Here is a 22,244-nt window from a genome sequence, read left to right as displayed (position 1 = left end):
AATACAAGAATTCCCTACATTTTTCATACTTTGACAAACTTTACGCACATTGCTATGTGTTAAATAACAACTGTCTTGTCGTATTAGTCCATTATTAAATATTCAAATGAAAGTCTAACCTTAAACTTTTAAGAAATTAAAACTAATCCCAATAGCTCGTCTTCTGGTCTCGTCTCGATGGCCAAACTGTGTTACGTGTGTTCAAAATGTACTTTCAGTGTAATTAATCCAATACGGGTGAATACAATCAAAAGATTACTCTGCAGATATGGCAGAATTTGTTACCGACTAAAGTCGGCGCTCGTACACAGAGGTCGTCGCATGTGTGTGGATCATAGCCAGCACTCGTAACGGCAGGGTTATACAAGGAGGCAATGATCTGGCGAGTCCGTTTTTAGTTTTTTTTTTTAACGCGTGGAAAGAACCCGGCGATTTAAAAAAAAGAGAAAAGAGAGAAACCTGGAAATGACAAAATATTTCCCAGGGTGAAAAATCCGGGAACGAGAGAGGGAGATTTGTTTCTATTCATCGTTATCGTCCCGCTTTTTGCAACAAACCGTGCTTGGGTTGATTCTCGCAGGACCTTTTTCAGGGAAAGCAGACGCCCTCGTATTTCGGCGATCCATGGATCGTTTTTTTTTTCCCTGCCGGACGAACGGCAGCCTCCGGCAGGATCGCACCGGCCGGGCTCGCTTCGCGGTAGGCGAGTATTATTTTTCCGGCGCATCGCTCCTCGGCGAAATTGGCTCGGCACGGAATCTCGAATTACTGGAACACGACACCGCGGCCCGCACTCGGATGCCCAAAGGAGTCTATAATATATTCCATTGAGCGAGATCGCTATAATCGAGGGCCCCCAACCGGCGCGACTCGGTCCGGCCCGCCGTATAGTTCGCCGTATAGTTAGAGCCTCCCTATACGGTTCGCTAAGGCGTATTTCACCGTACGGTTTACTATATCGGTATATAGTCCGCCACAAAATCCCTCACATGGGGGTTCTCGCGCGGTCTTCGGACACCCCGTAACCCAATAGGCTTCCCGTAGGAAGATCATACTTCGGTACAAAGGCTGATCGCTACATCGCACGCGATCACGGCGCACGTCATAGAAACTGACGATCTTCATAGCACCATTTGGTCGTAAGCCAAACGCAAGTTTGGCCGCCCGTTCTTACGCCTACGAGGGTTATCTCGGTCGATGGGTATCATTGAATTATTCCACGGTCTGCTGAAATTTTTTTTTGTCAATCAATAAGCCATCAAAATCCTCCACTGCGAGTTATCCGAGAGAGTCGAGCACCGCCGTGAAACGTTTAAATTCCCTGTCGCTACCGGTGAAGGGACCTCCATCGAGGACCCACCCTTTTCGGGAGGGCTCGAAATTCTTCACTAATTCGATTACCGATTCATGATCATATTATAGATGCTATATATTGATACACTGTTTGAGCAATAATCTTCATAGTACTATTAGGTCATAAGCTAAACCTACTTTGGCGACCTGTTCTTACACCCCCGAGCGTGATCTAGAATTCTCTGTATTATAACTATATACGGTGCACTGAGATTTCCTTATAATCAATCAATCATGAAAACCTTTCTCCGCGGACCTCCTCTTACGAAAGGGGAGTCGAGAGCCGACGTGAAACATTTGAATTCCCTCCGCTAGTCGAGGAACCTCCATCGAGGACCCACCCTGAAGAGGGTGGGCTCCGCGTCCTCGCTCCATTGACTCGATCACCGATTTGTGATTATACAATCATAAAGCCCATACATTAACCCACTGTTTGAGCATTGAATTCGTGGCTAACAAGCGGGAATCACGCATCGATTAGGCCCGACGTTCCTCGAGGAGCTCCGATGCTCTCCAGGGTATCCGCTCGTGTGTTTCGCGTTGCATTATCTCCGCGCGAGTCGAGATGCTCTCCCATTGTATATCCCTCTCGGTGCCCGGGGCGCCATTTTCCCCGGGTAAAAAAGATGCGCCGAGGAAGGAGGGAAACATTCCTGGCGACGCATTCGGGAGCAATCGGCCGACGCGCCCTTTGTGCCGCGGCCGCCCTTTTTGTTGTTTCTCCTCTTTTCCATCTCCGCGGGCGGCGGAGCCAAAGGGTTCGCTTGGCGGACGGAAAACCGAAAATGCTAGCGGCCGTTCCCTCTCTTTTTCTCTCTCCCTCTCCGAGCCGAGACAGCAACGGAGAGAAATGGAAATACACGCGGACGCCGGTGAATGGTACCTTCGGGTGGTTCGCCGCACTCGTATTCGCGACGCATCGTGACGCACATGGACGACAAGGGTCCATCGTGCACCCTGCACCCCATCGGGTGGTATCGGCCCTGAAAGCGGCATTCATCAAAGCCATCGCTCGACTGAGTTGGGATTTTAGGATCTATTAGTTAACTATATCGAGGGAAACTTCATTCGCCGAGAAGGAACGCTGATATTGCGCTGGCCTTAGAATTGTCGCGTCGTTAGGACAGGTCGCATTAAATGTAATCGGGGCACGACGAAGACGCTTGTAATGGCCTTTATTCATGGCACGGTCTGCCCATCGGACGAGAGGAACATCGACAAGGAGCGAAATTCTACTTGGCTCGCGGAGCTGTTGAAAATGAAAAATTGACCACGAGGAAAAGGACGCAGCTCGAGCGAACGGCACTTTGCATGCGGCCGAGATTACGAGTGGTTTGCTGCACTCGCGACGCATCGTTCCGATTTCTCTGCCTTGTACAGAGAGAGAGGCGCCGCCTTTATGCACGGGATGTCCCGGTCAAAGTAATCGCTCGACCGATGTGCGCTTTTAGAATTATGAGAAAGAAGTCCCCGAATTGTGCTCCCCGATTTCCAGTTATTAACCGGCTTTGGCGAACATCTCGGATGTTTCCTCGTGCGAGCCGAGCCCATTATCGTGTACGGTGGAAACGCAGAGTGTAATCGAATAGAGTCTTGCGGGTAAGTTGATTTGCGGAGCTTGCGCGGCCCAAGTGTACATCCGAGTGCGAGCTAATTCTTTTAATTAGGCTTGACTTGACAATGTCTCCTGCGAGCGGGTTTGCGGGCGATCGAAACTATCGTCTGAACATTGTTAGGTCTGCCGGATTAAATGCGCCCCCGCTTGACGTTATTTATAGGCATGGATACTGATTAGGGTAAACGTTAATTAATTCGCTGGAACTAGTTTTCAGAGACTCGAGGAGGATCGATGGGTGGCTGGAGACGAGACGCGGTCGATCTCGCGTTCCGAACGTGGCGATGTCGTCTCGACGTCCTGCTAATTCGCGAGCTAGGATTCGATCATTCGAGTCCCCTTCTTTTTCTGTAGCTCTCTGGATCGAGCACCCGATCTAGTCACTCCTCTGCGGCTTCTGGATTCTCGCCCACGGAGAGTATTCTGACCAGGTCGTTCGAGGACTCCACGACGTTCTTGTATGCGACTGTGTCGCGACTCTTGCTCCGGGCGATCAGTTGGCAGATGGTTCCTCTGGTGAGGAAAAACACGCTGGCCAGGGCGCCGGAAAGGATTAATACTAAAATGCAGATCCAAAGTGCCAGGTGGAAGGTGTTGCTCAGGTATTCGCACTGTAATTCGTACCGAGGAATATCGATGAGCCGTTTGTTGCAATGCTGCTCGGGTGTCCTGCACCTGCGTTACATAAATTACTATTAATTACCTCCTCTAAAATGAATTAACACCTCGTGTCGAATCATCAATTATCCTGTAAACAATGATTTGATGCAACTAGACCTCTTACACGTACTGGATATACAAGAAATACTTAATTTGTATCAAATCATCGTTTACACTAAGAATTTTACACAAAGTACACCTTGAGCACTCTTACCAAGTCGATGTAAACTAAGGCGTAATCAGATTATTCAGAAAATCCTGTCCAAAAAAAAACGAGTTTTTCCAGTCGAGTATTTAGGTGGGACTTCCCGAAAGATCTGTTATAACTATTGACGGTGAAAAATTGATTTTTCAGATTGGTCTACCGGCGCCATCTGCGGACGCCCTAGTGGACTTTGGGAACTAACCTCTATCTTCACCTCTTCACCTCGCGGTGGCATTAAAATTTGATTATCAAGTTATCAGCGCTCTCTCGTAAATACGATATGCTCTCACCTAATCTCACGGGTGAGGTCTCTTGACAAGTTCAGAGTAACAATCCACTCCATGCGGCAGTCGCAATTCCAGGGGTTGTACTGTAGATCTAGGTACGTCGTTTTCTGCATTATCGGCCACAGGTCTCCACTTAACGTTTCGATCGAGCAATTCCTCACCACGAGGCGCTGTAGTCGCGGCAACAGGTCACCCCTCGGCGGCCATATTCGGAACTGCGCGAACCTCGTGCAATCGGCCATCGATAAGCTCACCAGGCTGGTAAGATTTTCGAATTCATTTAGCAACAGCGACGTCAGGTTCGGCATAGCATTCATCAGGAGGACTTGTAATTTCGGCAGGTACAAGTTGGACGGACGGACAATGTTCGTGGACGAGAGGTCGAGATACTTCAGGCCGGTCGGTAACGTTGGAATCGTTTCGATGGGGTTTGAGGAAATGTTCAACGTCGCCAAGTTGCGCAGAGGCTTGAACAGCTCGGAAGAAAATTCTATGGCCGAGACATTTGCTAAGTCCAGGTGCTTTAACGCGCCCAGGTTTAAAAAGGCGTCATCGTGAATTCCATATACTATCGGATTGTTCGCCAGCGACAGGAAATCTAATACCTGGAAATTAGGGAATACCGGTTACGGGGAACTTTAAAAATCGCTAAGTAGTGTTCAAATCCGATTGAATATTCTTTTTCCTTAAGATAAGAAATAATAGAAAATTATTCGTAAGATATGAATACCTTCATATGTTCCAGCATAGTTCTGTTCACCGCGGAGAGGGAGTTCCAGGAAAGGTCTAAAACTTGAAGCTTGGTGATCCTATCGTTTAACGCATTGTCGTCGATATACTCAAGTCGGTTATGACTGACGTTCAGGACTTGCAGATTGTACTCTTCCTTGCAGAGGAAGAAGAACCTCTGAAGATGGTTCTGCGAAAGGTCCAGGATCTTCAGATTGTCCAGATTAGTCGAGCAGTCAAGAAAACTGTCGAACTCGTTGCCCCGTAGAATCAGTTCCGTGACTTCATGTAAATTGAAGCTGTTCTGCAGCGTGAGGAAGAACTCTTCTTTCTTCAGACGCCGCCAAGACAAATCTACCTGCAGATCGATTGAAATCTAAAATTCCTAATAATAGAATTACGCATATCTCGGAAAAAGTCAATCAGGCGATCGAACACTCCCGAAGAAAAGAAGCGACCCGTTGTACCATATGCTAATTCTCGCGAGGCCACTTTTGGAGTAATCCCGTACATAGTCAACTTCGCAAAGCGCATACTCACGTTCTGCTAGGACCTCGATCACTAACCGATGTATTCAAAAATGTAAACGAAGTAAGGGTTCCTTCGTTAACGCGGAACGGAACCTACGTGCGAAATTCGGTGGCGGGTCCGCGGGTTGAACTTTCCCGAAAAGATGGATTATCGTCACTCACCGTCTTGGAGGTCGCAAGGGCGAGGCCGATTGCCAAAAACGCGAGTGCACCCGGCCACATCCTCGCTAATTATCCGTGTAATTCGGTGCTAACTACGCGTTTACGTGTCACCGAGTCAGCCTAGTTCGAACTAAGCGCCCCACACAAGCACCCGGCGAGCGGTCGCGGATCCGTCAGCCTCGGACGGGTCATAAGTTCAGAGCCGCGGGGCTAACGCACGACTTTTAGATAAATGCAGATTATGCTCTTGGCCGTGCACCGTTCCACCAGCAAATTGAATTGTTTTGTAAAGTTAATCGGGCGCACACGATTGGGCGTATTTATCTTTTTTCCTTTTTCAATTAATTTACGCCCGAAGGCCGGTCGAAGAGGATTTATTCGCCGGCTCGTATCGGCCCGCGGTTTGCGAAACCGTTCACTATAATTAGCGAGGAGAGGAGCGCGGTTTCCGTGCGACTTTGCCGGAGGCCGGCTCCGAGATCCTCCTTGGAACTGACGTCCGAAAACCCGACGTATCTGCGGACGTTTGCGAAAAAATTATCCTCCCGCGATAGCTTAACTATCGGCCGTACCGCCCGCCCGACGATACGTTTTCACGCTGCTTGGCTCGAAGCAATCCTCGGACGCGACGTCGAATAAACCTTAACAAACCGCATTATTTATCCGCTCGCATTCCGTACTTACGTTCCGTTGCAACCTTCCGTTTCGGAAGATAAGCCGTATGCCGAAGTGATTCGAGTGAGCATGGAAACACGATTTTCACGTTTCTTTCTTGTTAAAAGCTTTCCTCGGACTGAATTGTTAAACTAGTGACGGAACGTAATTATGGGTAACGGATGTTGCGGATGCGATGCGTGGTATGCGTGCGATGGCATCCGGAATCTTTCATTGGATAATCGGGCATCTCGATTAATATTATAAACGCGGAGCTCATTAAAATTTCTTGTTTACTGGCGAATTGATATCGCATCTCAATGTACAGAGTACAGCTCGAGGAGGCATGCTCCCCAAATGGAGCAAGTATTCGTTTATACAAAGTAGAGGTGGCGTACGAGTCCGGTTGCTTTACTTTTTAGGAGTCTGAGGGGTGCTGGTGGCTTTGAAGACCAGTGGATTCGAAACGCGAAATATGCTCGGCAACATCGTGGCTAGTGTCCCAAAGACCTCCTCGGACATCCCCTAGGAAAGGTGTTGAATTAATCATCGAGTGAATTTTCCAGCGTTTCGTTGACTTACCGTGGGCACTAAAAATTGCAAATTCTTCAGTTCGGCGCCTCCCCAAGAAGCCATCTCGATCATGAACCCCTTAACGCATTTAAAAACCAACTCTGCTCTTTTGGTGCACCACGCTACCGTCATATCCTAGAATGCATAATTAAGATAAGCCAATATTCCTTCTAAATTCTCGCGGAACAAACTCCACTCACCTCTGACATCTCATGTACGAGAAGTACCGGTATCGTAAGGGTAGTTACATCGTTAGTGCATGCAGTTTTTAAAATATTTCTCAGTCCCAATATTGCTGGGTGGCGGGAGTTAATGTCACCTGAAGTTCGGTCCACGTTTAGAGTTTCTTATTGAATTAAGGAACTTGTAGTAGATTATTAATTTATAGAATGAACTTGCCTGATCTCAAAGAATCGTGTACCACCATATGGAACACTACATGAATTTGCGCCAAATTTGAGTGCCTCGTGATAAACACGTCTCCGGTTTGCAAGCTCTTACTGGACGTCGACTTTCTCACCTGAGAACGGACAGTCGCACAAAATGCCTTCGCAATCATAAGCTAGTTAAATTAGATTTAAAACAATTGTTTAATCACCTGGGGATCGTTTCCCTCGCGACTGTGAGCTTGCCTCCAGGCCACGGCTTCCTTAACATCTTCACGAATCTTTTCCAGCTGTTCGTCGATCGGTGGAAAGTGAAATTCCGTTGTTAACTGGCATATCGAACAAAGTTCTGAAATAAAGTGGTCGTAATTAAGAATTTAAAAATCAGTCCGTAGATAATACCTCGAATCAGATCATACCCTTCGTTATTCCAGAGTAACTGCCTAAGTGATTGTCACTCAGAATCACCAAACCACATAAGTCGTTCGAATATAATCCTAGGGCAGTTTGCAGTCTTTGTGGCGTAGGATCCATTCTGAAATTAGATTCATCATTTGACGATGACAACAAAATTCTACGAAGTACGTAGAAATTATTACTATTTGATGCTATGCGCAAATATACCCAGAATCATTATGTCTTATTCTGCAAAAGTCGAGGACATCTCCGGTCAAGATACGTATATTATGCATCTGTTTCATCTGAGATCCCAGATGTATTGTAAAACTTTCTTCGAGCTGAGGATAAACCGTTGTGTTCTTGTCATCGTTACCTACAAAACGATCTATTTCTGGATGAATAGGAGGCATCGATGACATGGGAGATCCTCTAGAAAAAAAAAATAGAATATATATTTGCGTTTAATGAACTACATATGAGAATGAAAACTGTCAAGTAAAGACATACACAGGTGTTGGTAACATGCTGGTTTGTTGTTCCTCTAATAACTTCATAATCCAGTTACGATATTGTCTTCTTTGTTCTAATTTTAACGCATCCACTCTGGAGCCCCAGTGACCCTGTAAAAGACTCTGTTCCTCGAAGTGTCTACCTGCCATTTCATTTATAGATCTCTCGGTTGATCCAGTTTCAAGGGTCTCTACTGCTACACGCATCTCTTCGGTTTGCCTAAAGAAGAATTCTTATTGCAAATTCTTGTCTCATATCCAGTCTTAAAATAGCCATTAGTTAAATAATCAAGAGGCAATTGCGATATTGGAATGATCATTGAAATGTAAAGTAATAGACATCCAAGGTCATAAATGCAACATACTACATCGTTTACACTGACTTTTCTTTGAGTTAATCTCACTCTCACTAGCAAGATGTGGGTCAACCACCGTGCAAAAAGAATATATAAATCAAGTGGAAAGTTCTTTATCACAACTTAATTATCATCGTTATTAAAAGTTTAAGATTTCTGATCTAAATTTAAAGATATGTAGTGCACAGCGCATAAAGGTTCACATGGAAGACGTTCATGTATTTATGAAAAGAATTAATTAATTAATGAGCATATAATTTGTTTTTCAAACTAATATAACCAGGATCAATGGTATAATATAGCTATCTGATTAATTTCAAAATATCAACTAATGACAATGTAGTTCTGTTTCACTTCATTAAGTGATAGACAAATCACTAATTAGTACAAAATGGCTTACAAATCGTTAGAATAAGTTACGAGAGCAATTCTGATCATATGCAATTATCTGCACAGCGTTCGTCTGCCTGATAACCCACATTGAACGTCAGAAAAAATTCAACAGTATGTATAACTGATAGGGTGGTTCAAAGATGAGTGTCTAAATCTGATGTTTTGTTCCATTCATGTTTAAAATAAGAACAAAAGCATTTAGTAAAAAGACGATGTAAAATTTCTATAATCATATATCATGATTAAACATTTACATATAGAGTGACAATAATATGGAATATTAACTTTTGTGTTAGTTGATCGTAATCAGTATCTCTCATTTGAATCACTTCAGTCACAGCTTTTCCATACGTATGTTCTGCTTGTAAAATCGGTTCCAAAGATGGTGAATGGACCAATTTATGATATGCCGCTGCAAAGAGTTCTTCATCCGTTGTACCTCGCGGTTCAGCATATTCCACAGTTTTTAGTTTATATGTTTTTTCCCAACTTTTAATTAATTCTTCGATGTCAAGATTTCCGCTTTTGGCTGCATCTATTAGCAATTCTGCCTTATCATCGTGAAACTGTTCAGTTAATTTTTTAACCGTATGTTGAAGAGAATCTAGCAAGTCAGTTTCAATGTAGCATGGAAGTTTGAATGCTGTCATGATACGATGTGTCAACTCTCTAATGGATCCATGATATGGAATCTTTAATGGAATTTCCAAGGTATACTGCTGATTAGTTGTACATGTTGGAAATTGGAATGAAAACATCTTCACTATGGTCTCTTCGTCGCTCATACTTTCGACTTTTTATATTAATACTATAAACAATTGATTTTATCAATAGATAATTTCGTTGTACCTATTTATTATAATTAAGTGGCTAACTCGAAACGAGTCCACTGTATTCCCCTTTGGTACATAATATAGCGTGTTACAAAAGTTATTTCAGTACCACTTTTTGATTCTTCATTGCACATATTGTACACTTCCTTATAAGTATGTACAACAGAATTTGGAACTAAGCAGGCAAAGCGCATCATGTGAATGGGGCACAATCGTTGACAGATAGCACGTATCGATTCCGAGAACCACACTCTTATCTATATCCTCATATACTTACATTACCCACAAAAAATCTACAGCCTGTTTACACATTGGCTAGTCTTTTTTTTTCAAGGTTAACTTTCACAACGTATAGGTTAAAGGAGCAAAGATAATTTACATCGATGCTGCATTATTTTGGTGCATACATTCATCATTTTTCACATTACAAGTTTATAACGATCACAAGTTGTTACTGAAAATTGTGGTCACAACTATCGTTGACGATCAATGTAAATATTTAAATTGTTATCAAAAAAATGTTCTTCCAATATAAATAATATGCTTAATCAGTTGAAGCGCTTTCCTAATTCACCAATTCTATAGCTGATAATTGAAGTTCGGTGATTGATTAATGGTAGCGCTACTGTCATATAATTAACGATGACCAGGAACAAGTGTGAAATTTCACCCTGTTAATGACAATTGGTTCCACACACGACTGAATCCTGTAATTCTGGAATTTCATTTCTGTTACATTCTCAAAATGCACATCCTCGCAATGCCTAACTTTTGTTATCATTGGCATTTTTCATTATTCTGAAATAAAGTTGCTAGTCCATGTTCCGTAATCTCACAATGTAAACAGAAGTATCCTCATGACCTAAAATTATGAATAGATTACAGAAAATCTTTAAATTACAATCTACTATATTAATGCAATTAGAGGTTAAGAAAAGGCAAATTTTCTTGTACGAATTCCAGATCCCTACATCATTGACAACAGTCTATTATTCTTAAAGTAAATTTGTTTTTTACGTAAGAACATGAACCCATTACTTCTTAGAAACATTAACAGCATAAGTACTTACTTTGCACGGATTTTGCAACCCCCGCCGACTACATTATCATCAAACCTTTCATGACCCTTAAATAAAGAGGTTAATCGACACACTGGACTTGCACCGCATAACCTAGAACCATAAATAAAGATATCGTTCCTTCTATAGCGGAAAGTCGGAGCACTTTTTAATCGTACAATGACTTTTCTTTGTTCGTTGCACGTTAACACAATTATCGTGTACTACACAAAAACGCGCGACTACTAAGGACGATAGCGAAAACTTTGACGCCCCCTGTGACATTTTGATTCCAATGCGACCTTTCAGGGTTGCCAACTTAAACGCGTTAAACTATCAACGATAAACAACTGGCAACATTGAAGCAACATGGCGAACATAAAGAAACGACTGTTGGAATTGGGATCGTTTTCTTTAAAATATCAACGAACCACCTCGTCTTGATTTGAAATACTTTTTTACGCACGCATCGATCCTCGCCACTAAATCGAAATTTGTTACGCGATAGGTTAGTGATAAGAATAAACTATAGATTTAAATCTCTAGGCATTTCCGCCAGAGTTTGCAAATCATGCATTTTAAAAGAAAAGAGGACTGAAGACCGCTATTTTAGTTGCCAATTCTCCCGATAGGCGACGCTACGGAAATATGTAAGCTGCTAGGAAATTTCAGGCGGGGGCGGCACAAACCAACGCGCGATCAAGCAAACCGAATCGTGAGCGATCTACCAACTCTCACTACTTCGAAATCGAATAGAGTCCCATCGAATGAAATGGAATGAAAAATGTATGCACTGCGAGCACATACCTGCAGTGCGTGTTTCATGTTCTGTGTTGTGATTCGTCGCGGGTGGTCTTCTATTTTCTGGGAAAACGGCCGTTTGTAGACCCGAAATGATGACCGAGAGGAAAACATAGCTAGACGCCGAAACGCGTTCCGATGTGTTCAACGTGACCGAGGAACCCGAGGATTCGTATTCCCAGACGAATAAGTAGTTGCCGATTCTACTTTCGTATTGTATACAGAGGGAAGTAGATTCATAAATATTGCGATGGCAGATTTCGATGCGATTTACGAGGAAGAAGAGGAAAATGAGCAAAATTTAGAGGAGCACCACGTTACCATGGTGCCCGACCCCATAATTATTCGCGGAGCTGGTAATATGACAGTGTAAGTCGATTTCTCTTTCTTAGTTTTTGCCTTGGAAAAAAATCACAGACCCTGGACTGACTCACATGGAAGACCTACAATGAACAAAGGAAGGACTGGACACGATTACTCACCATCCTGATGGTTTTTCTGAGGATTTCTCCTTTTTTTATGGTGCCCTACTTCTGTTTATGATCCGTCTCGTAGTATGTCAAATTTTTGAATTTCCAACATTGCATTTTAAAAGTTTTCCGAATGAACTTTATTGTAACGGATATGTATGGCGTCATTTAATTGCAAACTTTATGTTGAGTGATAACGATGTAAACGTTATTTTAAATAGATAATATAATGGAACTTTGTTTCTGGATTTCAGATTTGGTCTCAGCAACCGATTTGAATCTGAGTTTCCAAATGGCTTGGTATCCCGCGTTGCTCCGGAAGAATTCAAAGCAACAGTTATGCGAGTAAATAGTGTCTTGAAAAAAACTCTTCCTGTTAATGTTAAGTGGTTGTTTTGCGGCTGTGTATGCTGTTGCTGTACCTTAGGTTGCTCGTTGTGGCCCGTGATATGCCTTAGTAAAAGAGTGAGTAATTTCTTTTCCTTTCTGCTCGCTCCAATTCAATACTCTTGCCTACTAAAATGACACTTTGCCTATATCTTGAACTTTCGTTAATAGCTATTACATGGTAATGCAATATTTTATATTTGATTCTATGTTCCATATTTTATGTAATATTTAAAACAAGTAATAACTATTTTTAGTCGCTACACGAGAAAAAAATAATGTGATGTCAATTTTATATTCCATAGACCCAACATTCTTTAAACAAATTACTGGAATGGGAAAACAGTAGACTATACCACAAGCTAGGATTACATTGGCGGCTTACGAAGCAAAGATGCGACAGCTCTTCCATGATGGAATATGTACGTATAATTGACTTGATAATAATTATTAAGAGAGTTAGACTGTAAAAGTATCATTTTAACACTTTGTATCTTTTTACATTTCAGGTTCTCTTGATTGAATTTGTTCCAAAAATACCAATATATAGACCTGACTAAGGTAAAATCTGATATTTTGGGTCATTCACAATAGGAACGAGGTCCATATTATACAGAAATAGTCACCTAAGATCACTCACCTCATTTTTGCGGGAAAGGAATGAATATGAAATGTCAGTGGATGCTTAGTGACAAGGACACTTGTGAAATGCATATTTTTGTAAATATGTAGGAAAGCACAGTACAATAATCTTGTAGAAATAGAATTAACGTTTTTCATTTTGTTTTAAGGGATACTATCATCAATCTTACCGTTGCATTCAGTTGTGTCTGCATTAAATTTCTTAGCATGTAAAGATTATTTCAAATTAGTAAGTAAAAAGTTTTTTATAATTTTTTTTAAAGAACATTTGTGGATCTATTTAGGACGAAATGGCAAAGCTGAATGTCTGTACAGGGACAGTGATTTGCGTCATATGAACAGTTTCGTATTCATATGTATATCATTTTTAAATGAAACTACTATCACGGAAATAACAGTGTTTACCTGATATATAGTTTTGAAAACGTAACTGGTACATATAAATGAAACCGTACCACCCACGATAAATCTCATAGTGCATCATAGAACCCCATTTTTAGTATTTACTGTAACTTTGTTCTTAGAAAAGACTGCATAATATGTGATTTTCCATTACTCTACAATAGGCAATACACTCAAATGAGAGACAAAATCTCCGCATTGTTCTAAGAAATATTCTTTGCATTATTTTGAGTAGCGTTAACTTTTACATTTTGCAACCTTCAGTTTTTTGCCACGATCTAAGATCGATTCGATTTCCATCGATTCTAGAATTAATAGTTAACAGCATACGGCTCGAATGAGAAGTTCTTTCAGTACAACGAATATCACAAATCTTAAGTAATATTAAATAATTCTGCTGAATAATTCAATCATTAGCTGAGAAGGATACTACCGTCCTTATGAATTTCAGTAACCAGTTAATGTTTTACTACGTATATACATTATTCCTTAAATAAAAAAGGAATAAAATCGAATGAATCCTAAGGAATTGAGGCTTCACAAAAAGTTATAATATTAGAAAGGGTTCGATGTTAACGATTTTTCACACCATGTAAAATAAATGCGGTTTGAAGAACCAGGTCTTAATGGATGAAAAGTTAGTCAACATTTTTATAACGGCATAAACGACAAGAGCGACGCATAACTTACGTAACACAATTTTCTGTGCAATTCTCTGTGTTCGTTAAACTTTTGGTTTCATAGCAGAATATTTCTGCTCAGCCTATTTTACTGTAAGAGCATCGAGCTATTTCTATCATTTGAGATACATTACAAGAAATCAAAATACAAAAATGGGTAAAAAATAATATGTTCTAATAATTCAATGTAACTTAATAGCTGCCTACATCGTATAATTATTAATATTCTTGAGAAGTATCACTTTTTTTGCGAGGAAACTATTGTATGTATCGGATTAACATTGGTGGCTATGTTCCACAGTTGCCTAGAACACTGATTGAGTTAACGTTAAGCTCAGGAAAAAAAATTACACAGTACATTTCTTTTAATTCCTGTCAAAAGTGAAACATCGATTAATGTCGATAATAACGTGTACATAAATTTAGAATATTCGTCCACCATGGTGCAATATGATATTACTGGAGTAACTCCAAAACGCTTAGGTACGCTTTGCGTAATTGTTGCGTTCTTATCATTTTTAAGTGATCGTGCGAATCGGCAATGACAATTTTTATTTATTCTTCTTTTTTTTTTCACTTTTATGAGGACTGTGCACGAGTACCAATGTATGCTAGCGTTCTAAATTTCTGTGAATATTCCGCAAACAGTTGTACCCGATTGTTTAACGAGAATAGGATACGGATTTATAGCGTTAGAACTGCGCCCGTCTATGAATAATAAAACACGAGCGTACCACGTTTGTTAAAGGAGATCATTGTGACACGTAAAGTCAGAAATTAAGATTAACATATTTTTGATAATCTAATGTAAGGGTCGCGCGTTAAGCAACGCCATCGTACGTAACAATCGGACGAGGAAAATGTCACTAAATCCCAATATATGTACCGTAAACTGTACAGTTAAGCTCTCCTATCTCTCTAGTCTTCTGTCCTGTCGTGAATCTGTGATTTACTGTAATTTAAACGATTGTAAAGAAAAAAACGAACGGCACCGAGCACAGACTATACCGTAAAAAGAAGAATCACGAATCCGCGAACTCATTACGGGGCAGATTGTGTAATACGAAAGTGATACGCACTCACGAACACCTCTATAGCAATGTCGAGATGAAGAATACTCAATTGCGATGCAAACGTGATATTACACTGTGTTTACTGTACATATATGTGTACATAAAGAAAAAGGAAAACGAGAAATGTAAAACTTCAAGTCCAGATGCTTGCTAGTAGAGATGAAAAAATTAACCGAGAAAAAAAAAGAAAATATGTGAAGCTCGAGCATCATCTTTTTCTGACTTTACCGACTCGGAGAACGCTAGGCAATCATTGTTTCGACATGTGCCTTTTTCCCGTGAATTTGTAAGACACATGTACAGAGTGGTTCCTATATAACAAGAAAACCTGTAAATATACGCATGTAAAGCTATCGCTCTTGTATAACAAGGCCGTCGCGCGATACGAGTAGTCACTACACAATAGAACGTATAGCATGTCGTTGGCTGGTCTAAGCTTGTGTGCGAATTATAAAAACTGACACCACCGTTTCGCGAAGCAAAGTAACACGAATAAATGAATTGGTAAGCTCTAACGTCTTGGCTTCTCGTAATTACGAATTCTCACTCGGCTTTTCGTGATATGTTTTAAATAATTCTAAGAGGGAATTCCAAAGCGGCGATTTTCGAGCCGAAATTTAAATGGAACCGGCCATGAGAAATCTTCGATCTCGAGTTCAGTAATTTCGCTCCAGGCTGTAAGATTATCACGAAACGACGTATCTATTCGGCGTTCACTTTATCCCGAGGGGGGTCTCTTTGTTGCATTCGGAATGCACGTCTGGTAAGAATGCAGTTATATATATGTATATATGTATATCTAAGCTAACCGATGTATTACCCGCGCTGAAACATTAATTATCAATAACAGTATTGTGCCGCGATAATCGAAGACAGGTGTGCTTGCAGCTTCTGTCGAGAAGGGGAATCGTCGCTGGTAATGCAAATGTCAAAGTACGCGGCGTTAACTGCAGCCGATATAATTTCACTTCCGGAAAAGGGTAAAAGCAAAGTGAGTTTCCCTGCCACGGTGAAATGTGACGGCCCCCGAGATTCGGTACCGAAATCTCCGGAGAGGAGGTCCGGATTTCCGGGAAAGTGCGGCCTAGTGCCACGGAAATAAGGAGACGTTTCCAAACGATTTGTCGTTTCTCCTCTTCTAGTCAGTTTTAATGAAACGCGCGAAAAACGGCTGCGGCGTTTTTAATTCGGAGAGATGGTCAAGCGAGACGAGATTTGCCACTGCAAAGTGACGGTCGCATTGTTGATATTGTATTTACAAGTGCAAGGAATGTACGCTAGGGTCAACGTTTCTCGGTATGTAAATCATACTTTCACATAAGGATTCGCGTTAAGAGATGGATGAAGGCTAATGTTATTTTTTTTCTTTTTTCTTTTTTTTTTCGGCGGCTCACAAGATTAATCTTTGTTCTATCCTCAGGGAACCAGAGAAATGCTCCGTACACCTGACCGATCTGGATTTCATTCGAAATTTCACGCAACCGGATTTGGAAATGGTCTGGCCCTGCGAGGTCCGTTTCTACTGGTTGAAATTGCAGCCTTTCGTCAGCGTCGTGAGATTTCTACTTTTATATGTTACGTTACTCATTATCGTTATAGGTACGAGAGGCAGTATCACTAGGCTAGATTGCAGCAGCAGGTTTTCCGAAAGACCGCCGGTTTTATAACGGGTTAATTCAATCAACAGGTGTCACGCTAAACGTCGTCTCGTTCAGCGTCCTGAGTACCTCCGTGTCGAGCGACTCGAATTTGTCCCTCTACCTACGAGCACTGGCCATTTCCGACAACGGAGCATTAATATTCAACTATGCGGTCGGAATCGCCAAGCGTCATTTCGCATCCTTTAACGACATTTTTATGGTAAGCAGGCAGATGAAAAACTAAAGGATCCGCGAGATACGCGGTAATCGGAAGCGCCGACGCGGCATGACTTTCCATTCATTATTATTAATCTTCCCTCTTCCCAGAAAAGCACGCTGTTGTGCTGCTTAAACTCGGTCACGATGGAGCTTTTCCAATTTACATCCACGTGGTTGGTCGTCTCGTTGACGTGGGCTCGAGTGGCCGTGGTCATTTTCCCCTTGAAAAGTCGCAGCTCCCACCACGAGTATTCTGCAATAATTGCAATCACTGTCCTTACGTTAGTGAGTTTCATAGTGTCTTTGACAAAATTGTATTCAGGAGGTAATTAGACGTACAAACGTGGCCAAGTAATTAGACGCTAGGGTGCTTTATCGATGAGATGCAAGAATATGAATTAAATGAAATTCCAGGGTACGAGTCCGACAGCGTTTTCGAGTTCATCCCTTGCCAGGAAAAGGTTACCCCGTGGGGAATGGCTCTGTATTTTTACATCGCCCTGTCGACGTGGCTGCCGCTGCTTTTTACATTCGTCGGGAATTTATTGCTGATTATCCACACGAAACGATCGGACAGAATCAGGACTCAATTAACCCGTTGAGTATCGGCGCAAAAAAAAAAATTAAAAAATGTGGTTTGATGTATAAAATTAATCACGATTTGGACAATTGTCAATGGAGGGTTTCCTTTTTAGGAAGGTCAGGCGGCATTGCAAATACAGCCAGTCGAACGAGCAGAATGTTGCTAGCAGTTTCTATTGTTCACTTAGTCCTCCTCCTGCCACTCGGCATGGTGGAGACTTTGGAATTGTACTGGGACGTAGTTTTAGTGAAGCAGCCAAAAGTGAATCCGGAAGGACACGAGCAGTACGTGAACTGGTATTTAAATTTCTTTTTCTTTTTCCAAGATTCCAAGGAGAACGAGTAAAAAAGTTAATGCTATTCTAGGCTGAAGCAGAAGATGCTGCTTAAGTGGTGCCGCGGTTTATGCTTTCATCTGTACCACTGGAATTTTGCAATTAACTTTTTCTTGTACTACCTCACCGGAAGGAAGTTTAGAAATAGCGTAATTGCGGCGTTAAAGAATTATATGAAGCTTTCCGTTCTGAGGCTCGTTCCAAAGTGGAGTCTTGCGTGGCCTAAGTGCTCGACCATACTGCCAGCGGTAAAACCTTTAAATATAATGTTATTGAGAGTTATTTCATTCAGGGAACAAGCTGTTAGTAGCAACGTCGGTGTTGCACAAAGTACAGCCAGCAATGATATTAAATGAACTGATCTCCGCAAATGTTCAAGATGAATAATTCCTTTTCATTGATAGGCTACATTCTATTAATTATGAACTCTGCTTTGTTTTTCCTTAGGTTTATGAAATTGAAAGGTGACGTTGAATTTCATATGATACGATATAAAATAGAGTATACTCCATGTGCACGTAGAATAATAAATATTGCGGTTGCCCTAATTATTGGTAAGAGTTTATTTGTTTTGTAAATTGTACATATTAAAGCAGCAAAATATCACATTGTACATTCCTAGGAGACACTTGAAATCCAGTATCAACTTCGTGCGTAATTTATACAATGTTGATTTTTCACTGAACAATTTAGACTCAATATATTTCAAAAATTGAAAATTTGGTCCCGCTGTCATTCCCAAGGTTAGTTGCGACATTGAATACTAATACTGGAAGTAGAGAGTATATTTTCGGATGATTAAAATTATTGACTTTTTCGATATTCCTTCACTTTCCATTTTCAGGTCACAATTCCACCCATCACGGATCTTTCGAATGAAAGATACATGACCCATTTCCTATTCATAACAAATTCAATTATCAAACGTTCGAGAAAAAGCACAATACTCGATTAAACCTACATCTAGTCGAATACTATTAATTATACAATATTTACAAAAACCATAATTACTGTACCCTACGCGTTGGACTGATTTTTCATATAAATAGGACTCTTAAAAATAGAAATTATACATCTTCTTTAAAAACCACATCAAAAGTGCATATGATTTATCAATATTCGCTGTTTTGTATCGATACTTATATTAAATTGTAATTGAAAAGCATGGACAGTATATACTCTACTGCACATCGGCCGCGTTAATCCACATCAAATACAAATATCGATCCATGTTTATAAACAATTACTATTTGGAGTGATCGTATCGAAGTGATTACATGAGAATTTATTTCTATAATTTATAAAATTGTACAAAAAAGAAGGTAACATTTAAATCACTTTCCTCAAATAGTTAAAATTTTAAAACATCTACAGTATTTATCCGTGTTCAACTTGGAACAACTTATGCTTCATGTACGAAAAGGTACAATTTTCTTATACATTTTCATTAAACGTGTTGATACTGAAAATGTATTAAAACTAATTACAGACATCAGTCTCCAATTGATAAATTATCACGCTTTCATGTAATTGATATATTCATGCATTGCAGACAAATTTCATTCAATGTTACGGCTCATAAATATACGTACATCTGGCCATGATGTTGTCAAAAATATGAAATTATGTCTGAATGACTTTCCTACGCCATAGAACTATACATAATGTGGTATAGTTGAACTTCATTGGTCACTTTTTTTTTAAAGAATTATTAAAAAAAAAGACCCATTACAACATTTTGTAAAGAAGATTAAAAGTTCTTTGAATTTATAGCGTAAAGATCCTCAGTTGACATTACTTATATTATTTGGTGGACAAGTGTTTGAAGTTAAAGTATTCAACAACTATTACAATTATTTTCTAGGACCTTAATGAAATGATCTAAAGGGAGACAATTTTTTTTGACCATACAATAAAGTGACTATTTCTTTACGAATAATTTTGCAGGTTACTAGGTACTCTGTCAACATAGTTCGCAGGAAATTGTCCTTCTCTACCCTCACATTGACCATAAAGCCAGTCGGACGATATCCTGCTCAACACTGTGATCTTTGCACCCTCCTGTATGGAAAAGGCCTTTACTGATATAAAATTGTATTGTTGAAAATATTTCCACGCTTAAATATCAAGTATTCATTTCATTGCATTAACTTATCACATGTGATTTAGTCAGATAATTTATAAATTACCTCGAAGGATAAATCCGTAGAAGTTTCACCATTGAAAGTGTAAAGAGCATTAACTACGTTCCTTGATACTCCAGGCAATGGTACTTTGATATCGACGTAATTAATAGGAAAAATTCCTTGATTATCTCCTACACATCCTTCCATCCAATCGTCACTAACGACTTTTATCAATTGGACTAAATCTCCTTCTTTTAAAGGTAAATCACCTGGTTGCATTGCTGAGAAATCATACAATGCAATACCATACGGTTTCTCATAAGTCATCTACAAGGAAAGTGTTCATTATCATCTTAATGTCCTCTTACATAATTAAAACAAGATCATTAAGAAAAGAAATCGTTGGATTAACGTACCGTAATTCCATCATCTAACTCTGTTAAATATTCCGAAGGTGGTGCTGGAGGTGGAATAGACGGCATTGGAGGTGATGGTTCATCCTTAGAATCATTCGTCCATATCTTATCTACATCTACTAGTACAGGTTTATTTAAAGGCACCGTATTCTTCGTAAGGGTTAAATTTTCTGTACTAAAATTGATTGCACCATATGACGATATGGAAGAAGTTTTCAGAACAGGTTTGGCAGTTGGTTTCGGAGGCTTGGCGCGTATTATGGTTGGTCGCGACTGGACAACAGTCTTAGTTGACTGATTAAAAGGCACTTGTGTTTTAGTCGAGCTCTCACTGTTGAATGAAAAGAAGCATGTATCTCCAACACGTTTCACATTATCATTGTGGAAGTTATTGCTTTCCAATGGCCCAAAAGGATCTTGGTTTGCTGTTATCTTCCATGGATCATTCACAAAAGGCTTGGATTTAGACAGTTCTCCAAAGAAATCAAAATCATCTTCAAACGCGCTCTCATTCTGAGAGGTATTCCCGCTACTTGTAAAATTGGAAGGATTGGAGTTCCCATCGCTCCCAAAGCTGTCGACGCTAACTCCATCGCTGTTTGACCGAGTCGTGAACGTTGGAGAACCAGGAGGGCTCAAATCTATCAGAGAGACCGAAGCATCCACCGCACCAGGTGGATGACATACATTACTTGAGTATGCCACAATAGATTGTTGCTTTGTAGGTTTACTACGCCCAAAGAGATTCGTTAAAAGATCCGTTGGTCTGGTCTGAAACAAATAGAAAGGTACGTCATATCCAGTTCTATATAAAAATACTTTCTAAAATAATCCAATAAGAATAAAACAATTTCCCGCAAATAGATAAGAAATATACATACAGGTCTCCCTGGTTTCTCTTCTTGTCGATACTGCACTCGATTAGAGCGAAACTTTGGTGGCGGTGGGCGAGGCGGTGGCTTTTTCTTCTGCACGGGCTGAGCAAATAAGGTTGGACCAAACGGATCAGAGCTAAACAGAATCAGAGTTACGTGATCCAGCATTTTTACACAAATCAATGAACCTAATATTGCCGAAGCCAATGGTCAACGTTACAAACACATGCTTTTAAGTAAACGAAAACTTACTTCTTGCTCCAGACAGCGTTCCTCTGCGCCACAGGATTGTTAGGTGGCCTCGGAGCAGCTCTGGTAGGCATTCGCATCTCTGAGAAGCAACGAATGGGGAGTAATTACGGAGTGAGGAAATCGCTCTGACACAGCTTGCACCGCCCCTGACACTGGACCTCTCTCTCAATGTGCATGCATTAACGAGATAATTCCGAAATCGTGTGCGGCGCAGTCCGTGCCATCGGATAGCGAACGTTACGGAAAGAACGCGGAAGGACGAAACGCCCACTACGACACTGCTAATGACTGCCAATTTCTACGATAAACACCTACGCTCTAGGTCCGTAGGGAAGCGGGATCAAATAGATCGCAATAGGCACGTCACTTGACGGGAGCCGAGATCGAAGCGACAGATCGTTCGCGACGACGCGATAGACGAAACGCCCGCCGAAATGCCGCGTCCGAAGACGCGATAACGACGCGAAATCTCGATCCTTCCGTAATTCTCCCGCAACGACTTCGCGGTATTTAAATCCTCGCGAAAGACTCACCTGTTCTCACATTGGCGGCCATTTTTCATTTGGTGCCATCGGCGCTCCGCGGTGCGGCGCGACGGGAGGCGACGCGTTTGAAAGAATCCCCGCACACCACTGCGTCCGT

The 22,244-nt window shown here is 41.0% G+C and overlaps 5 protein-coding genes across 11 annotated transcripts; 2 read left to right on the top strand and 3 right to left on the bottom strand.

Moving 5' to 3' along the window:
- Positions 1 to 2,511: 2,511 nt before the first annotated feature.
- Positions 2,512 to 5,983, bottom strand: LOC105698175 (leucine-rich repeat-containing protein 4). The gene is made up of 4 exons (XM_012422196.1): positions 5,542 to 5,983; positions 4,851 to 5,207; positions 4,124 to 4,725; positions 2,512 to 3,643 (listed from the first exon to the last, which is right to left on the bottom strand). Exons 1-4 carry the CDS (start codon positions 5,599 to 5,601, stop codon positions 3,349 to 3,351), a joined length of 1,314 nt encoding a protein of 437 aa, XP_012277619.1. The 5' UTR covers positions 5,602 to 5,983; the 3' UTR covers positions 2,512 to 3,348.
- Positions 5,984 to 6,470: 487 nt separating this feature from the next.
- LOC105698203 (protein C12orf4 homolog) lies at positions 6,471 to 11,009 on the bottom strand. Of its 3 annotated transcripts, XM_012422246.2 has the most exons (11): positions 10,882 to 11,007; positions 10,715 to 10,816; positions 9,097 to 10,506; positions 8,061 to 8,282; positions 7,779 to 7,982; positions 7,574 to 7,689; positions 7,367 to 7,503; positions 7,168 to 7,315; positions 6,969 to 7,087; positions 6,778 to 6,903; positions 6,582 to 6,720 (listed from the first exon to the last, which is right to left on the bottom strand). In XM_012422246.2, exons 3-11 carry the CDS (start codon positions 9,594 to 9,596, stop codon positions 6,607 to 6,609), a joined length of 1,686 nt encoding a protein of 561 aa, XP_012277669.1. In that variant the 5' UTR covers positions 9,597 to 10,506; positions 10,715 to 10,816; positions 10,882 to 11,007; the 3' UTR covers positions 6,582 to 6,606. The 3 variants fall into 3 exon arrangements, with proteins under 3 accessions (XP_012277670.1, XP_012277669.1, XP_012277671.1); XM_012422247.2 differs by having other exon boundaries at positions 6,471 to 6,720; positions 10,715 to 11,009; XM_012422248.2 differs by having other exon boundaries at positions 7,168 to 7,288; positions 10,715 to 11,008.
- A 432-nt stretch (positions 11,010 to 11,441) lies between these two features.
- On the top strand, positions 11,442 to 15,672 carry LOC105697956 (cysteine-rich hydrophobic domain-containing protein 2). Its single transcript, XM_012421719.2, has 4 exons — positions 11,442 to 11,872; positions 12,228 to 12,438; positions 12,666 to 12,782; positions 12,870 to 15,672. Exons 1-4 carry the CDS (start codon positions 11,754 to 11,756, stop codon positions 12,918 to 12,920), a joined length of 498 nt encoding a protein of 165 aa, XP_012277142.1. The 5' UTR covers positions 11,442 to 11,753; the 3' UTR covers positions 12,921 to 15,672.
- A 111-nt stretch (positions 15,673 to 15,783) lies between these two features.
- LOC105697955 lies at positions 15,784 to 18,546 on the top strand. Of its 4 annotated transcripts, XM_012421715.2 has the most exons (8): positions 15,784 to 15,920; positions 16,046 to 16,453; positions 16,578 to 16,756; positions 16,845 to 17,017; positions 17,125 to 17,341; positions 17,431 to 17,613; positions 17,712 to 17,895; positions 17,965 to 18,546. In XM_012421715.2, exons 2-8 carry the CDS (start codon positions 16,353 to 16,355, stop codon positions 18,287 to 18,289), a joined length of 1,362 nt encoding a protein of 453 aa, XP_012277138.1. In that variant the 5' UTR covers positions 15,784 to 15,920; positions 16,046 to 16,352; the 3' UTR covers positions 18,290 to 18,546. The 4 variants fall into 4 exon arrangements, with proteins under 4 accessions (XP_012277138.1, XP_012277141.1, XP_012277139.1 ...); XM_012421718.2 differs by having other exon boundaries at positions 15,784 to 16,453; positions 16,578 to 16,731; XM_012421716.2 differs by having other exon boundaries at positions 15,784 to 16,453; positions 17,712 to 17,883.
- Positions 18,482 to 22,230, bottom strand: LOC105697954 (uncharacterized protein B0303.7). 2 transcript variants are annotated; one of them, XM_012421711.2, is made up of 6 exons: positions 22,136 to 22,230; positions 21,603 to 21,681; positions 21,357 to 21,486; positions 20,476 to 21,246; positions 20,123 to 20,386; positions 18,482 to 19,994 (listed from the first exon to the last, which is right to left on the bottom strand). In XM_012421711.2, exons 1-6 carry the CDS (start codon positions 22,155 to 22,157, stop codon positions 19,863 to 19,865), a joined length of 1,398 nt encoding a protein of 465 aa, XP_012277134.1. In that variant the 5' UTR covers positions 22,158 to 22,230; the 3' UTR covers positions 18,482 to 19,862. The 2 variants fall into 2 exon arrangements, with proteins under 2 accessions (XP_012277134.1, XP_012277135.1); XM_012421712.2 differs by lacking the exon at positions 22,136 to 22,230 and adding an exon at positions 21,918 to 22,107.
- Between the last annotated feature and the right edge of the window lie 14 nt (positions 22,231 to 22,244).

This window comes from Orussus abietinus, unplaced genomic scaffold, assembly GCF_000612105.2.
Source record: "Orussus abietinus isolate OABI.00-Male unplaced genomic scaffold, Oabi_2.0 scaffold1, whole genome shotgun sequence".
NCBI lineage: Eukaryota > Metazoa > Arthropoda > Insecta > Hymenoptera > Orussidae > Orussus > Orussus abietinus.
The sequence above is the reverse complement of the archived record's forward strand: the minus strand, read 5'-3'. Positions and strand labels throughout refer to the sequence as shown.

Bases quoted from the DNA above. Each gene is read 5' to 3' on its own strand.
- LOC105698175 (XM_012422196.1), bottom strand. From the start codon at position 5,601: ATGTGGCCGGGTGCACTCGCGTTTTTGGCAATCGGCCTCGCCCTTGCG. The intron at 5,208-5,541 runs GTGAGTGACGAT...ATCGATCTGCAG, and splicing joins CCCTTGCGACCTCCAAGACG to GTAGATTTGTCTTGGCGGCG. The intron at 3,644-4,123 runs GTGAGAGCATAT...TATGTAACGCAG, and splicing joins GACCTCACCCGTGAGATTAG to GTGCAGGACACCCGAGCAGC.
- LOC105698203 (XM_012422247.2), bottom strand. From the start codon at position 9,596: ATGAGCGACGAAGAGACCATAGTGAAGATGTTTTCATTCCAATTTCCA. The intron at 8,283-9,096 runs GTTAATATTCCA...ATTCTTCTTTAG, and splicing joins TACGATCAACTAACACAAAA to GCAAACCGAAGAGATGCGTG. The intron at 6,721-6,777 runs GTAAGTCAACGA...CACCTTTCCTAG, and splicing joins TGCAATTTTTAGTGCCCACG to GGGATGTCCGAGGAGGTCTT.
- LOC105697956 (XM_012421719.2), top strand. From the start codon at position 11,754: ATGGCAGATTTCGATGCGATTTACGAGGAAGAAGAGGAAAATGAGCAA. The intron at 12,439-12,665 runs GTGAGTAATTTC...TATATTCCATAG, and splicing joins TGATATGCCTTAGTAAAAGA to ACCCAACATTCTTTAAACAA. The intron at 12,783-12,869 runs GTACGTATAATT...TTTACATTTCAG, and splicing joins GCTCTTCCATGATGGAATAT to GTTCTCTTGATTGAATTTGT.
- LOC105697955 (XM_012421715.2), top strand. From the start codon at position 16,353: ATGGTCAAGCGAGACGAGATTTGCCACTGCAAAGTGACGGTCGCATTG. The intron at 16,757-16,844 runs GTACGAGAGGCA...TTCAATCAACAG, and splicing joins GTTACTCATTATCGTTATAG to GTGTCACGCTAAACGTCGTC. The intron at 17,018-17,124 runs GTAAGCAGGCAG...CCCTCTTCCCAG, and splicing joins CCTTTAACGACATTTTTATG to AAAAGCACGCTGTTGTGCTG.
- LOC105697954 (XM_012421711.2), bottom strand. From the start codon at position 22,157: ATGGCCGCCAATGTGAGAACAG. The intron at 21,487-21,602 runs GTAAGTTTTCGT...GATTCTGTTTAG, and splicing joins AACGCTGTCTGGAGCAAGAA to CTCTGATCCGTTTGGTCCAA. The intron at 20,387-20,475 runs GTACGTTAATCC...CTTTCCTTGTAG, and splicing joins AGTTAGATGATGGAATTACG to ATGACTTATGAGAAACCGTA.